Source organism: Phoenix dactylifera, chromosome 2 (assembly GCF_009389715.1).
Source record: "Phoenix dactylifera cultivar Barhee BC4 chromosome 2, palm_55x_up_171113_PBpolish2nd_filt_p, whole genome shotgun sequence".
Classification (NCBI taxonomy): Eukaryota; Viridiplantae; Streptophyta; class Magnoliopsida; order Arecales; family Arecaceae; genus Phoenix; species Phoenix dactylifera.
Window position 1 is genome coordinate 27380838 of NC_052393.1, and position 17216 is coordinate 27398053.

The 17216-nt window shown below is 36.5% G+C and overlaps 2 protein-coding genes across 2 annotated transcripts; one reads left to right on the forward strand and one right to left on the reverse strand.

Annotated features, from left to right (window-relative positions):
• Positions 1–214: 214 nt before the first annotated feature.
• LOC103708728 (cytochrome P450 78A3-like) lies at positions 215–2699 on the forward strand. The gene is made up of 2 exons (XM_008793784.2): positions 215–1267; positions 1769–2699. Exons 1-2 carry the CDS (start codon positions 251–253, stop codon positions 2396–2398), a joined length of 1647 nt encoding a protein of 548 aa, XP_008792006.2. The 5' UTR covers positions 215–250; the 3' UTR covers positions 2399–2699.
• Positions 2700–6882: 4183 nt separating this feature from the next.
• LOC103708729 (high mobility group B protein 9-like) lies at positions 6883–9109 on the reverse strand. Its single transcript, XM_039123986.1, has 5 exons — positions 8916–9109; positions 8722–8800; positions 8352–8511; positions 8145–8258; positions 6883–7196 (listed from the first exon to the last, which is right to left on the reverse strand). Exons 1-5 carry the CDS (start codon positions 9107–9109, stop codon positions 6952–6954), a joined length of 792 nt encoding a protein of 263 aa, XP_038979914.1. The 3' UTR covers positions 6883–6951.
• Positions 9110–17216: the final 8107 nt, after the last annotated feature.

The window sequence follows — 17216 nt, forward strand, 5'->3', positions numbered from 1 at the left end:
TGTACCATAATTCATTCATCCAAATATGGCCTTAAACTAAGTGGAATTTGTGATAAGAATTGGACACTTGTCAGGTAAAGGAATGCTCCCTACTTGATCCAGTATACAAACCCGGAAAGCTGGGATCCAGGTTGAAACTTCTCTCTAACCTCCATTTGTGCTACAAATAGGAGGAGCCTCCGCTGGATCACTCACACAGAACCTCAACTCCAAACTTCTCCATATCAGGGCTTTCTTTGCTTAGCCAGTCATGGAAACTTGTGTGGAGAGCTGGTGGATCCTGCCCCTAACCCTAGCTCCAAACATCTTAGGGTGCCTGTCACGTTCTTCTTCTCCACCTTCCATTGCACTCGCTTTCTCTTCCATTGTCGTCCTTGCCATTCTGGTATGGCTAGCCAACTGCCTTCTCCACTGGGCCTTCCCCGGCGGCCCTGCCTGGGGGAAGTACTACTGGTGGAGGAAGACAAACTCCTCCACCAGCTCGACGATGATACCTGGCCCGAGAGGCCTCCCTTTCCTGGGGAGCATGGACCTCATGTCCGGCCTCGCCCACCGCCATCTCGCTGCGGCCGCCACCTGCCTTGGTGCAAAGAGACTCATGGCCTTCTCCATAGGCGAGACCCGAGCCATCGTCGCCAGCCACCCTGATGTCGCCAAGGAGATCCTCAACAGCCCAGCGTTCGCCGACCGTCCCCCTACTGAATCAGCCTACGGCCTCATGTTCCACCGCTCTATCGGGTTCGCCCCCCATGGCACCTATTGGCGCAACCTCCGCCGGATCGCCGCCACCCACCTCTTCTCCCCGAAGCAAGTCAATGCCTCCGCTCCTCACCGCTCCCACATCGCCGACCAAATGACAGCTGCTCTTCGGAACAGCACCAATGGAGATGTACAAGTTCGCAGAATTCTGCGGCGGGCCTCGCTGTGCTACATCATGCAGTTTGTGTTCGGGAAGCAGTTTGAGCTGTGCTCGGCGAGCGAGGAGACTGAAGGACTTCTTTGCATGGTGGAGGAAGGTTACGACCTGCTCGGGAAGAACAACTGGTCTGATCATTTCCCCCTTCTTGCTGGCCTCGACATTCAGAAAATCCGCTCCAGATGCTCAAAGCTCGTCACCAAGGCGTATAGTTTCGTGTATCCAATAATCGAGGAACACCGAGCTACAGTAACTGGTGGAAGAACAACTGCACCGGACTTTGTGGACATACTGATCTCCCTCCAGGAACCTGAGGGCCTGTCAGACTCTGACATGGTTGCCATTCTATGGGTGAGCAGTCAGTCTAACACCCTCAGAGCTTTCATGATGAGTTCAAACACCCTCAAGTTCACGTACCCCCCCCAAAAAAAACACCCTTACGTTTGATTGCAACTAATCCTCGTATGGAAAAGGAAAAATAATATTTTCTTTATGAAAAAGAAAATAAAATTTTATATAGAAAACTAGTTATAATTTTTCCAAATTCATCATTTTTTATAAAACAAATAATCAAAAAATCAGGTTTCCCAAGTAAAATTATTTTTCCGAGCAACTTACTTTACAACGAAATATATTCTCAGAGAAACGTTTGTCTACAACATATGATGCTCCTTAATTCGTATGCAGACTACAGGTAATGGAATATGGCCTGTTTAACAGATTAAGAAAATATAGTTCTAATTCTAGCTAGTAATTACAAGCATGGCTCTTGGAGCTTATAATTAATGAATAGAAACAATATATGATTGTTCTGGTTAATAGTTTTATGATGATTCGGTGTGACAAACGTAGGAGATGATATTTAGAGGGACAGATGCAATGGCAGTGCTGATGGAGTGGACGCTGGCTCGTGTTGTCCTCCACCCCGGCATCCAAGCCAAGGTCCACCAAGAGCTCGATCACGTTGTCGGGACTTCCCGGCGGCGGGTGGTCGAATCTGATGCACTAAGACTGGTATACTTGCAAGCCCTACTGAAAGAGGTTCTCAGGATGCACCCACCAGGCCCGCTCCTATCCTGGAGTCGCCTTGCGATATCTGAAACTCTTGTCGACGGCCATCTTGTTCCTGCCGGCACAACTGCCATGGTGAACATGTGGGCAATATGCCGTGATCCTGATGTCTGGAAGTATCCTCTGGAGTTCAGGCCTGAGAGGTTTCTAAACAAGGATGGAGACATGGAGGTGGAGTTCTCGGTGATGGGTACCGACCTCCGGCTTGCACCATTTGGGTCAGGCAGGAGAAGCTGCCCCGGCAAGGGGCTGGCGATGATGACAGTCAGCTTCTGGATGGCTTCCCTCCTTCATGACTTTGAATGGCTGCCATCGGAGGTGAAGGGCGTCGATCTATCGGAGGTTCTCAGGCTATCGTCCGAGATGGCAGCACCACTTGAGGTGAGGGTGCAACCCAGGCGACATGAATGAAGAAGATGATCCTGATCCCTATAGTGCATATACGTCTACGCGTCTATGGGGATCTATCTAATTACTATATATGTTGTGTATCTGCTTTCTATTGGCTAATATAGATGATGTATTTAGGTCTGAGGGTGTGCAGTTTGGAGGTTTCCATCTTTGTGCAAAGTGTTTATAAGTTGGAAACTTACTAGCTAGCTAGTCTTGTCGGTTATGTTTGCCATATGCGTTGGTTTGGAGCTGAGAGTCAGCCTGTTTAATATTGCATGTAATTAAACTGCAAATTTATACAATAAGGAGTGTTTTAGTAGTTGGGTCCTTGCAAGCATAGATTATGGGCATGTTTGTTTGGAAAGAGTTAGGCTCTTGAATGGGTATAAAAATGAGTGACTCCCATTCAACTATTTTGTTGAGGGAAGTTTCATTGTGAAAATAGGAGCACCAATCCTCTAAAATCAAATCTCAACTCACATTTAGTTTTCAAATCCTATTCCGATTCAGATTCCGATTCTAATCAAGAACCAAACACATACAAAAATTAATTTGGTAATTCCAATTTCTATTTTAATCCATTTCAATTCTGATTCCGGCCACAAACCAAACACATCCTACATATAACAAGAGAATAGATCCGGGAAGTAGCATAAATGCTGCAAATTAAATGCAAGTTGGATCAAACTAAACATTAGGGGTATTTGTTCTTCCTATTTACACCTGAATGTGACATGTGGAGTTATTATCCAGGCAACTCCAACTAAAGAGCATAATTCAGTATTATCAGTCACTATGTTAGAGCTAGGTCATAATCTTCTTTGTTACAAACAATTGACCTTCTACCAGAATTAATTGTCACGTTTGGATCAGATCCAAAACATGGGGGAAAAAATGTGCTCTCTCTTAGAAATTAGAACTGGTCCAATTCCAAAGCTAAGCATAGTGGAGGTCCAAGCTTGAAAACTATCTGGAGGATTCCCATGTTTCATCACTCTAATCATATGTTCCCATGTATGCTATGTTTTCTTGCTTCTTTTTTACCTTGAGGTTTCCTTCCTCTCTAAGTTGCAAATCGGCTAGTTTAGTTTCATTCATTTCTCTCTTAACTGTAGATAGCAATGATGGACGGGGCCTGTTATTAAGGTGCATCCACTTGCTTTAAAGTTGTAATCCTGGCCATGGTGCAGATGCTCATTGTTTAGTAGCATCATTAACGAGTATTTTAATTTTGCTTGGCTTCTAAGATAATGATAACGTTAATTATATTAAAGCAGTCAAACCTAATCCGTCTAATTGAAATAGAGTTTTGAAGCAAGATGAGGTAAGTAACCTAATGCTTCAAAGTGTGTTTTCCAAATTTTTGATAAAATAATAATTAATTTATTAAATTTGATTATGATATTTATTTTATACTTGGTTAAATGCGTTAGACATGTTATTGTTATGATAGTAAATATTTTAAATTATGTTATGTGTTATGCTGTGAAATTTAAAAAATATGACTAGGCAAATTATGAAATTTGTTTCATATATGTGTATTCTTAGCACCGCTATGATTGGGCCCTGCCAATGGAGATTACTCGTTGGCCCTATCAACTTATAATCTTAAAAACTGGTTTCGACACCGAACCACTAGTGATTAGAATAGTGCTATTTGGATACCATACCACTAGTGATTAGAATAGTAGTATTTGACACTTTGTGTATTCTGTATCTAACCCATGCCATTAAGTTACGTAGCCATAGCTTGATATTGAGTTTCTAGTATCAGTTTATAAAAATAATAATAAATTTAAAAAGACATATATGTATTATTCAAAAATTAATTTATTTCTAGTTAGTATCTTGCTATTATCTATTTATTTGGCATACTTAGACCCCACTTTGTTATATTATGTTGCTTACTAGACTAGTGTGGCTCATTATTTCTTCTTTTTCTATCTTTTAAATTCAGAATCATGATTTCTCGGGACTTGGAGGAGTGTGCCAAATCTTATGAAGATATTCTCAGTGATTGGAGCTCTAGTTAGACCATTTAGACTACTTAGAATATTTTATTTGATTTGAATAAATGGTTAGCATATGTTAATTTATGTCACTTTGGAACAATTATTTGTATAAGATCTTAATTAAATTAATTTTCAAGAATCATTATTGCTTTGATATGATCTATAGCCTTGCATGCTTGTATGGTCCGCCATGCAGGTATGTGGGGTCTATTATGCTCTGGATTCGAGGCGTGATATTTGTTTTGCTTTACAATTCAATACGAATATGGATATTAGTTGGATGCAAAATTATATATCTATATTTGCTTCAAATAGATACAAATACAAATCGAATACTAGAGGTATTGATATAAATGCGGATATAAGATGAATAATTAAACTTTGTAGCCACGGGATCAAAGATATTACTAAATCAATGGTAAAATAAATTAATATCATATTAATATGGTTATATTTTTTCATTAAAAGCTTATGAGTTTTATATAAAATTAAATAAGGTTACAAATAGAATCAGATATTTGGATACAAATCGGATAGTTGTCTATCCAAATTCATATCCATTTTTCTTTTATGGATATGGATATGGAGATAGATATTAGTCGGATGACTTTTTATTTGCAATCCATCTCAACAACTTAGCGGGCGACCATGAGCAAGTGCTATGTGAACAAGATTAAAGAGAGTTGAAATAAATAAAAGTCATATGATTCTTGCTAAACTTAATAGGATTTGACCATAACAATCCAACTAAGTATGGAGGCACATGTCAAAGGGACAAGCTTCGGCCATATTGCTGACCATGATAAGTTAACCATGATAACGGCCGAGGGATGTTGGTTTATGTGGATCATGATTTGGTTTCCAATTATACCATAAATGGAATCGTAGAGGCGAATTTCAAGAACTACTAAAGATCATGATAACATGGACAGTTACAAGAGTCAACAGTTATTGTACAGTTGTTGTTGTGTATATAAATAAATGGATGTACTTTAAAGCAGGGAACTTTTCGACACATCATTTAATCTAGTTTATCTTTGATCTATCTTTATCTTTCTTGCTTTTAGATTATTAAAAGAACTCTAATCTATTGTAAGAGTAGCAGTAAGAGTAGATCACTTCAACTGTAGCCCGGGGTATGCCCCTATCCTATCCTATCAATCTTTTTTCGAGTGGGTGGTGTGACAGTAACAAAAATACTTAAAGGTCAAGGAACCTGGACCATGCCACTTTCAACATCCTCCTTTTGATCTTACCATCCTATATCTGGCTAATCCAACATCAGTATCATCCTCGCTCATCTACCGCACCCTTGTCATTAACTTGTGTTCCCATTCCGAAAGTGAACACTTTTGAAGTGCCAATTGTAGCCCATCATATATTGGAGAGACTTTCTATGCAACATGTGCTAGACTTAAGCAGCTCCATCTCTTATTACGAGACTGACGATACTTGTATATAGCTACGCAAAAACACAGTTTATAATCCATGAACATTTTAAACATAATCATTGTATAATGTAATAATTCTTTCTAATAAAAATTATGTATGATATCAAATTGCTTGAGAGTAATTTGATGACAAATTAAGTTATTTTGTTTACTTTTTAAATTTGCATAGAAGAATCACTTTGCATAAGTTACTTATACTAACTTGATACCCATATTAATATTTCACTCATTTCTTAAAAATCAATCTAAACTCCTCAATAGTTTAGTGTTGCATTTTTGGTATTCAATAAGGGCAAATTAAACATTAATATCAACCTATCTTCACTCTAGTTTAGTGTTCCCTATTTCATAATCACTTGATATTATACACTTTAACAAGATGCTATACAATCAGCATCTTTTCCGTGCCCTACTTTGAAAGAGAAAGTCATTTGATGCAATCAGCTATGACAAAATGCAGCATGATTCACACTGACCATCCCCCATTATCTGATCATTTGGAATATAGGGAGCATTTATGATCACATAATCTTCTTTTAAGGAAAATTTTTAATCACATAATCAATTTGACAACCATCCATAGAAGATTGAACCTGTCACATTTAGACTGATTCAAAGCTCCAAGACAAGTTGGGAGAATTTTTGCAAGATTATAAGCCATAGAAAAAATGCGATGTTTTGGCCCACTTCAAATGAAATTTCTCTACAACAAATGAGATGAGCAAATGAATTTGCGGGCATTTTCTCAATAGCTGGAGAACTGTGGTACAGAAGTTCTGTCCATGGACCAATCTATCTACTATACTAAATTCTTATCTATTTCTCATTTACTTTCAGCTAAGTGCCTTAAAGTTACATAACTAGTTGTTGCCTTAAAATCTTTTGGTTGATGAATAAAGTAGAATTTGTGTGTTGTGACCCAAAAAGTTAAACCTTTCTAAAGCTTTTTCATGTTTAATGTTTTGCAGGAATATGTTTCAAACATGTTCTCAACCCATGCACAGTGCATTAAGTGAAAATTTAAATAGAAAGTCTCCAAGTTCTGTCTAGGAATTCTTCTTCAGATCTTAATCAATTCCACAACGGTGTCCGCTTTTAGCCCTGGTGTCTACTCTTCCATTACCTCCACACTCTGATTTCCATCCTCTGCTCTGCTGCGGCTAGGTTGAGCTGGGGAAACATCTGGGACACCAGCATTACTTGTATTTCCAATGGTAGAGGGTAAGGCTTCTAAGGACTGTTTGGCCCTATATACTACTCCACGAAGTGCTTGTGCTCCCATCATCATAGTGACAAAGTAACCATGCTCAAATTCTCCATCTATTACTCCACTAATAGGAGTGTTGCAAATCTCTGGAAAAGCCATTGCCTATGTTAGTGCTTAAATAATTAGGAATAATGTTTAGCATAACCAATAATTTCGCATTCAGCGAAGCAATCATATTCATTTTGAAAGATTTCTGAAGCATAATGTAGAAATGGTGAACTACTTGTACCATGTAAGAGACATCATTCTTTTAAAAAAAATTTCATACCATTATCGGAATAACACTCGCTCTCTTCGGCCAATGCAATGTTATTTTTATGATCAATGCAATGTACTTAATGCAAAAATTACTCATAACATTTTCATTAACCATCAAATGGATTATCAACAAAAAAAAAAGAATTCCAAATTGTACTTAGTGATCCACTAAGAGTTCCCGGAACTAGGCTGTGTTGTGGTGCTACAGCTAGGTGATCAGGGTGAGCTACTTCAATAGTGCTTATGTGCTTGGGTGTTTCTGTAAGGATAATTTTTCTTTTTGAGAATTTAAATGCACGAACAAAGGAGGTTAAATTAAGAAAACATTATGAGATAACATTCTCAAACCTATCTATAAAACTAAATAGTTCATGGCCTATGTAGGGCCATTGTTGAACATGATTTGCCCATGATGAGACCTGCATGAGGCATGCTTTTTTGAAACTCTAGACCCAAGCAAGATATTGGCCTAAATATCCTAGTAGAATCAAAATAATGCTGGAAATTGGATGTAACTATTAGTTTTCCAAATCTTTTCCTAGCCACAGAGAGAGGGGGGGGAGTCAAAGCATAAGGATAGGCCATCTAATGCTTCACTACTACCCAAGCCAAATATACAGAAACAAAACTAGGCAAAATTAGCCTGATCTATGTCTCTGTGTGTGTGCATGTGTGCGTGTGAGAGAGAGAGAGCTTTGATGAGCTAGCAAATATAGATTGGGTGATCTACAATAATAAAGGGATGAAACATTGAATAAAAGAATAAAGTAAATCACCTTCAGTTTTCTGCTCAGGCTGGTTTCTTTTTCTCTTACGTGTTGTCTTTGCCGAGCTGGAGGTAGATTTGGTTCGATTGATCTTAGTCTTTGCAAATTTTACGTCTAAGTATTCTGCAAATTAATTTCACATTTGAATGCATATCTTGCAATAAAATAATTTTTTTTAAAAAAAAGATAAGAAATATTTTACAACCATGAACCCACCAGTATGAGAAACAGGGCCTTGTTTCCTAAAGAAGTACACCTGTTCATAGTGGAAAAGAATTTCTAGGTAGCACTTCTTGAGCACATAAGCTGCACTAGTTGTAGTCTTTGGAAAGTCAAATGCAGCAATCACATCCTTCCACCCCTTCTCCTTAACAACCTGTTCATATTGATAACAAAATAAATAAGGACATAAATAACATTATATTGTGTCAAATGAGAATAAGGTGCTACAATGATCTTATTAGTGTTATTAGCATAGGTAACCAATATCGCGTGTTATGTATGAAAACCAATAGATGAGTTACACGGTTATGCATGAACGTACAATGAAATTTAAGGAAAAATGAGGGGAAAGCAGAACAATCACCTTTTCAATTCCTCCACTTTGTGTAACTTGTACATAAAGGAGATGCAAATCAAGAAATTTGCCTCCTAAGATAGGAATCCTTAATCCAAAGCAATCAGTCAGACAAAAATAAAGAAAAAAAAGTATGCCATCTATGGTACTACAAATAGATAATCTTTAAAGACACATTTAAATCGAAGATAAAAAATACATACGAGAATCGCATTCCCATGGCTGCATGGAATTGTTTGAGTGTTTCTATAAAGATTGCACGATCCCTGACAACTTGTTCTTGAGTAGCAAATGCAACAGGATAACTGTTAACTTGCATGTTCTCCATCATTATCCTCTGTCCTTCCATTTCTAGCCCTACTTGTCTCTCTGTCACGTCATTGTTCTTGTTCTCCATCCTCTTGTTTCTTTACCTTTTCTTCTTTTTTGCCTTTCTCCTTGTCATCCGTTAGGAAATATTTAGCAAGTAAGGAGAGACAGGACAAAACTTAGAAGCCAAATGTTAGAAGGATGAGGGAAGTGAATGTGGGAATAGATGCCAGATGGGTAGGAGTAAAGTGATGACTGCTTTATAGTGGTAATTGAAATCAAGCAAGACCAAGCATATATAGAGGTTGAAGGGTACAGTTGATGAGGAAGAATGTTCCCTCATGTTGAAACCAAGTCTTGATTAGGTTTAAGAAAACGATGTAGAATCTAGCAGAACTTGTATTTAAACTATATTGTCGGTCCTCGAGATATGTTTCTTGTTTAAGAAAAATAAAAACAAAGTACATATTGAAGAGTTATCAAACTAATCTCTTGATTGTAATTTAAACAAGAAAGTATTATTCAACTTTTTCAAAAAAAAAAATACATCCAACATTTACTTTACATTTCTCCGACAGTAAATTCAAACAAAGTTTTCTTGACTTTTGATGATTATCAAGGTATTCTAACTCAAATAACTGATTCACACTAGAGCTTAGTAAGGAAATAATTTTTCTACTTTAAATAGATTAATTTGGTTTTACCTCATAATCTACTTTATTTACCACAGTAAAGCAGGTCTTGTATTGGTCAAATATAAATATAAAGGTTTGGACAACATAGCGAAGAATGAAGCCAGAAGATCAATATGTCTAAATATAACTTTTCTTCAAAATTTCACCTATTAGTACTTGTTTAGTAGAGTGCCATGTCTTAGAGTAGGGTATGACTTAAAAGCTATTTGAATGTAATTACAAACAACATTAGAAATAATCTACGGATATTTCCTTTACATGATCACCTAAATAGTATAGGTTATGTGACACATATTGGCCTTAAAGCTAGAAAAAAGTCTATGAGTGCTCCAAGGAATTTATCCAAGTGGCAACAATTACTTAATATGGAGAAAATATGATATTCCTAAATCCTAAATACTCAAAATAAGTTCACAGCTGTGGGTGTGATTGGGCATCTCATCTACCGAGATATATGATGACTACCTGAGGTTCTTTCTCCACAGAGGTGTTGACCACACATTAACACTTAAATGTGCTATCATATTGAATGATCAACACTGGCAATCTATCTCGAAAATAATCGTCAAGAGTTAAGGTGTGAACTAGGTTGCAAATATTGAAATAAACCCTAGATCCAAAGGAAAGGACATCCTTACTAAATTCTAGATATCAAAAAATTTACAAGTAAATCTAAGTATCAACAATAATATTTTTGGACTATGTCCTTAATAGAGAGCATGGTAATTTACTGGATTTGGACATAAGGCAGAGTTTATATGTTCAATATAGAATCCATCATCATGTAGAATAAAGACATGATCAAACATGGAAAACCAGGGGCTCAAGTAGTTGCTTATATTCTTTTGAAAAAAATAAATTTTGGCAAAGTATTGGCATTCTTTTCTCTCTTCTCCTCAAGATGGGATAAGAAGGAGAATAGATCAAGGGACTTGGTTGGACAGATGCACGAGCATGCCACCAATGTTCCGAACTAAAAAAGGGACAGATGGCAATAGGTTATACTATCTTGATCCTTGAAGATTTTCACTACTACGATACCACCTTTTCAGGAAAGGAAGGGGTGACTAAGACCTGCAAACTATATACTACGAAATAGGAATAAAAATACTAAGGATAAATTGACAGATAAACTAATAAATGGAACTTGTAATTGACTCAATTGGTGATTGCTTGCCTTTCTTAGGACTACAATTTCACACTTATAAATATTCTCCTTAACTACTAGACAGTTGTCTTCTTCTAGTACCAACACCTATTCTTACTGGCAACTGCTACTCCATCCACTCTCTTTTGACAGTTGTCGTAGTTGGTTTTATCCACATCTCTACTTTTCACACTCGATCTTTTAGCAATTGCTTCTACCTCTCATCTCACTTCCGAGGCTTCATTCTTGAACATAAGGCATGATCAGTTTCTTAAATCACTATTTACCCTTTCTAATAGGCTGCACTTATAATCCGCCTACACCTACTACCTCCAAAACTCTGCTTGAGCCTTAAGCAATCACTTAACCTAGTTCAACTAATAATTTTTTTAATCATATCTCAGCCTATCTTGTGTGGCACATAGTGGGGACTTGAACAACCTATTATTATTCTTTGACCCTTAGGTTTGATTATGTGTCAATATCTTAGCTGGTCTGCACCTATGCCCTAGTTAGTGGCTTCTACGCCTACTTTGTCGAATCAAAATTGATCCTCTTAGCCTACTTCTTATTACCAGGACTAGTTGCTCATAATTATCCGGTCTCTAACAATATCAAGTGGTCATTATCTTATTGACCTTTAGGCTTCCTCATGAACCAGTTAGAATGTGATGTAAATGCGAAGATTTAACAAATAATCATTTTCAATAGGTATCGCAAGAACTAATCTTATCAAAAGGAGTTTGACATGATCCAGGGTTCTAGTTAGTCGTGACTTTGTATGACTAAGGGTTTTGTCAATGTACTACATCTTGATTATCATGCGAGGACATTAGAATGATGGGAAATAAAATACAAACAAAGCTTCTATAGGCATAGAGAGACTAATTGGTTCAACAGAGATTTGGTAATGGGATATGGGCTCCATATCCCCATACCAGACAATGTCGGCCCCATATAACAATAGTAGACTTGTAGGGGTAGGTAATTGATAAGTGGGAGCCTAATTTCACATGCCCTGGCTACATGTATAACATGTGTCATCTATCTCCATATTAATTATTCTCTCATTAGACAATCCCTAGTTGGATAAATAAAGGTCTAAATTTATTAAATATTTAAACAAGTGATCAAAGAAAACCTAGAGGAGTCCTATGCATACAGGAAGGTTGAGGGGTTTAATATTATTTTCATTGTTCTCCTTGTGGGTGACATTCTACTTTTGGAGATTAGTACAACCATAATATTTACAATCAAGTTGTGCTTATCTCACTAATACTCCATAAAAGCTCTAGGAGAAGTGATCTAGAAATATCACCATACTTGACGTAGATAACTTTGGCCACTATGAGTAAGGCTGAACAGGGTCCATGAGCAGGATCCACCATATCAGAATGCTAAATCAAGCGCCAAACTTTCAAATGCTATTACTTGGTTTTATGATGCCTGATTAACATGATTTTTTTCAAATCGACTAATTCTTCGAGATCTATGATGTAGTGCCAACCCCTAGAAGGTTGAAACGGGCCAAAATTTCATCATTTGGGTTTCGAAATGGATTAGTGAAACAATTTTTTTATTTTTAGAAAAAATTTTGATCGGATATATCTTCCAATCTGTGAAGAATTAGATAGAGTGCCAAAAGACAAAGTTGATGTAAGAGTCAAGATTTATCTCTTATAGAAATTTTATTATTTTATATTAATTTTTACTAGTCATATTTATTTTTGGAAAGCTAATTCTATTCAAACTACGAAAAAAATTCGACTCGAATTGTGCAAGAACAGACCTTACTATTATTATAAATATGGGCTATATACCTCAGTTCTTGAATCAATAATCAACAAAAGAAAATAGGACATGAACTCTACTTTTTTCAATAATCTACCTTTTCTAAATTTCTTTTGAAAGTTTTGAGTTGAACAAATTGAAGGAATTTTTTCTTTTCCAAGATTGGATTAAGTTAGTATCAGAGCCTCGGTCCTCTACATCTGTGTAGAGGCTTTAGTTTATAGTTTAAACGCACAAGCGGTACAAGTAGATGAAAGAAGGGCTATTCATGCTTGAAGTATATTGAATCATAAAGATGAATATAACTATTAATTTTATCTTGATAGATGATGAGATAAAGGAATGTCTCATACAACTAGAGAAGAAGATTGCCTAACTCACTATATCATATCTTGATTAGTGATACCTTCAACGTAAGCACTAACAACTTCTACAGCAAAGTTGTCTCTGATATCTGGAGACGAGGATCTATCCTTTAGTAAGGAGGATAAGCAACTGCCGGCACTCCAAATCGTCCTTTTCAACCTTTCAAATTCGAAGCTCACATTAAGATCACCGTATACGATGAGCTGTCAATGTAAAAAAGCTGGATAACTGACTAGACCAATTAGAAACCTACTTCACTATCTGTGGATACTCTAATATCCACAAGATAGTTTTTGTCTGCCTAGAGCTTTCCAAGCACATCCTTATCTCATGAAATTTATACATGAGGAATAATAATATTTCTAAGAGCATGTTCAAGAAGTAATTCTATCTAATCTGCTATGAGAATGATCAATGGATCAAGTGGCAATACCTACAGCAGAAGTATAATCAATCCATCTAGAACTATACCACCGAGTTCCACAAGTAAGCTATCTCACTCAAGATCTCCATCAAGGATCATACAATCTTTATGAAATATAATCGTGGTCTCCACGAGAGCATCGAGAGGGAGCTGAAGTTGTTCAAAATTAAAGACATCGGTGAAGCTAATGTAAAAGCCATGGGGATTGAGGAGAAGATTCGGCCTAGAGAAGTAAAGAAGAGCAATTACTTTAAGAAATATGGCAGAAAACCAAGCTAGAAAGAGGAGTAGGGAAAGAAGCAGGTCAACACAACTCAAGGAGTAATTGTGACCACTATAGGATCATTAGACACACCAAAGAGAAGTGTTGGAAGCTCCACCTCGAATTGCAGTTGAAGAGCAATAAGTCGAAGGATAAGGATTCTAAGAAAAAAGAAAAGAAAATTCTTAATATTATGGAGGTTGAGGATCTACCCGAGCTTGAGTAAGAAGATTCAAAATTGAGCCTGATGTCGAAAAAATCTAATACAGCAACTGAGTTAAACCCAGAGATATATGTGGAGTTCTTCCACTTAAAGATCCAGATGAAATAGAGCATCATTAGGGTTACTATAGATTTTGGAAGTTAAAGGAACCTCATCCCTAAAAGCATGGTTTAGAAGCTAAGGTTGCAAACCAAGTCTCATCCACATCCCCGCCTCTTCAATTGGATTCAAAAAGATGTCAAGTTGAAGATCATCAAGCAGTGTGCCTTCAAATTTGCAACTACTAGGGGGTATATTGTCGAGACAACATGCGAAGTAGTTTCTTTAGATATTGACCAAATGACACTTGGGAGCCCAAACTTCTGGGATCAAGATGCAATCTTTTACAAGTGGCAGAGGAAGTATCATCTCGCAAAGGATGGAAAGGAGTTCATAATCAATGCCTTCAGAATACAAGAAAATGTAGACGTTACAACCACTGCCCAAGCAAACTGGCTTGTTAATGTCTGCAATAAGTTTCTGATGGTCACACAAGAAGCAGATGTCACTCATGAGAGGCTAGGCTCTCGTCCCTTGGTTCCAACAATTGATCGATTGAGATCAAGGGAAAGTCGCCATCACTATCATTAACGGGGAAGGATGGCAACAAGCATCCCTACCATAAAGTTTGGATGGGGAAGTGGGGTAGGAACCATCCTCAAGCAAAGCCAAGTAGTTTAACCATGAGATGGGATAGCATGCATTTTTTTATCTTCAATTTTGATTTAGTAAGAGCAAAATCTCCTAAGGACTCATTTAGTTCACGAAAGAAATTTTAACTCACTGAAATGTATTTCCTAGAAAGCCGATGGCTGGGTATATGATATATTAGAAAGTGATTTTTATATGTTTGGTTGACCATAGAAAAGTAGCATAGAAAGCTCACTTTGCAGAGTAACTTATGTTTGGTTGAGCATCTATTTTTCTAAAGAAGTTATATAACATATCTGTTATACCCTTAGAATTAGATATAATATTCTTAGTTATACTATTTGGAACACCAACATCAATAGTATCAACAAAAGGAGAATGTTGAGACATAGATGTCTCTACTAGAAGCTTCATTGCCCAACCTTATTTGCAAAGTAGGAATGCTTGAATCAGAAGATAGATTATTGTCAATGCATTCATAGTCATTCCTTCTCGTAACATCATAATAATTATTTTTAGAATAATCATTGGCAATAGAATATTCTAGGTTTGAAACAGAGTTAGGCATGTGATGTAGCTGCACGTACATATTCCAAACTATTTGAAAAGACCAAGTTTGATCCATTTTAATATGATGGCTTAAGGGTATTTTTGAAAAAAATAAAAATAAAATTCCCAGCCCATGCAAAAGTGGCTTTTTCATGTCCTACTTAAGTTTTGATTTTCTATAAAATATCGAAAGGTTATTTCCATGAGAAAGCTACTTTTTCCATCTCTCTATTTTGAAATTTCTAGCCAAACATAAGCCAATTTTTTTATTTTTTTGTTGACCACACTTCTCCTCCTTTTCCAATGAACCAAATAAGTCCAAAATAGAAGAGCCCTAATCTAAAAAAATCATCAAACTTGATGTGGATCACTTTGACTACTACAATGAGATGGACAGGGTCTAAAAGTAAGATCTACTACATCAGAAAGCTGAATCGTGTGCCAAACTTTTGAAGACATAATTTGGTCATAAGATGCCCAATTAAGATGATCATTTTTTTCAATCAAATAACTTGTTGAGTTCTACAACACAGTTCCAATTGGGTAACATTTTGGATCCTGAAACAAGCCGATCAAAATAATTTTTTTTTTAGAACTATTTTTATCAGGCATATCTTTCAATCTGTGAAAAATTAGATAGAGTAAAAAAAGACAAATTTAATGTATGAGTCAATATCTACCTCCTGTAGAATTGTTATTTTTTGTATTTTTATTTCTACTAGTATATTTATTTTTTGAAAGCTAGTCCTACTTGAACTAGGAGAAAAATCTGACTCAAATTTTGCAAAAATGGATCTTACTATTATTATAAATAGGGGCTATGTACCTAAGTTTTTAAATTAATAATCAATGAAAGAAAAGGAGGCCTAAATCCTACTTTCACCAATTTTCTACCTTTTCTTTTTTTTTTTGAGAGAGATTCAAGTTGAGCAAGTTGAGATAATTCCTTCTTCTCCCTAATAGATCAAGAAGCTAGTTATATTCTAAGAATTAAATTCTAAGAATAGGCAAAATATTGATTGGACTCAGCTTAGTCTGTTACACAAATAAGATTCTCGTCAAATTTAGAACTACCAAAACCTACTCCATTACTCTTCTAGCTTAGCATTTGATCTTTCAGATGGTATTAGATCCACGACATAGAAAAAGATCCAGCTAACAGAAAGAACTCCTTATGCTTTGACAAAGTCTAATGTATGTCATATTGTGTACACAACTAGATATTTGCTATAGTATTATGCCAGTATCATGATACTCTAGCAACCAAGGGAAGAAATATTGGAAATTGGTCAATCATTTGCCATAGTTGAACTTAGCTCAAAGTGTTGACCTAAGGTCTCACCATAAGATAAAGCATATAGAATGCAAATACCACATAATTAGAGACATCTCTAAGGGAAAGGAGGTGCAGGTCTTACCAATTGCTTCAAATAGGAATGTGGCAAATCCACTAACTACACCTCTCAAGGGAAATATCTTCACAACCATGTAGATTGGATGGATTCAGAAAATGCATGTAAATGCCTTTGAGTGTAAGGGTATACATCATTTGGAATAATTCGTAGATTTTTTTCTTTACATGATCCCTTAAAAAGTATAGGGTATGTCTCACACAGCTACCTTAGAGCCATAAAAGAGTTCGTAATTACTCTAGAGGAATTATTAAGTGGTTAAGAGTGTTTATCACAAGAAGGATTGGATAATTCTAAGCACTTAAATATGTTTGCAGCTATAGGTAATGTTAGGTATTGCACTTATAAGATTGCCAAGATGTATGGTGACTACATAAAATTCCTTCTTCACCGAGGTGGCGATCTCGCACTGATACCTTCATGTATTATCATATTAAACAGTCAAAATAGGCAATCCACCTTGAAATCATTGTCAAGGGTTAAGATACAGAACTATGTTTTGCAACTTAGAAGGGGCCACTTAGCCTACAGGGTAAGATACCTTGTTGTTTTCTAGATACTAAAAATTTTGAAGCAAAAGCCTTGTATTGACAATGATAATCTAGATAGTGTCCCAATTAGAATAAAAACATGAAC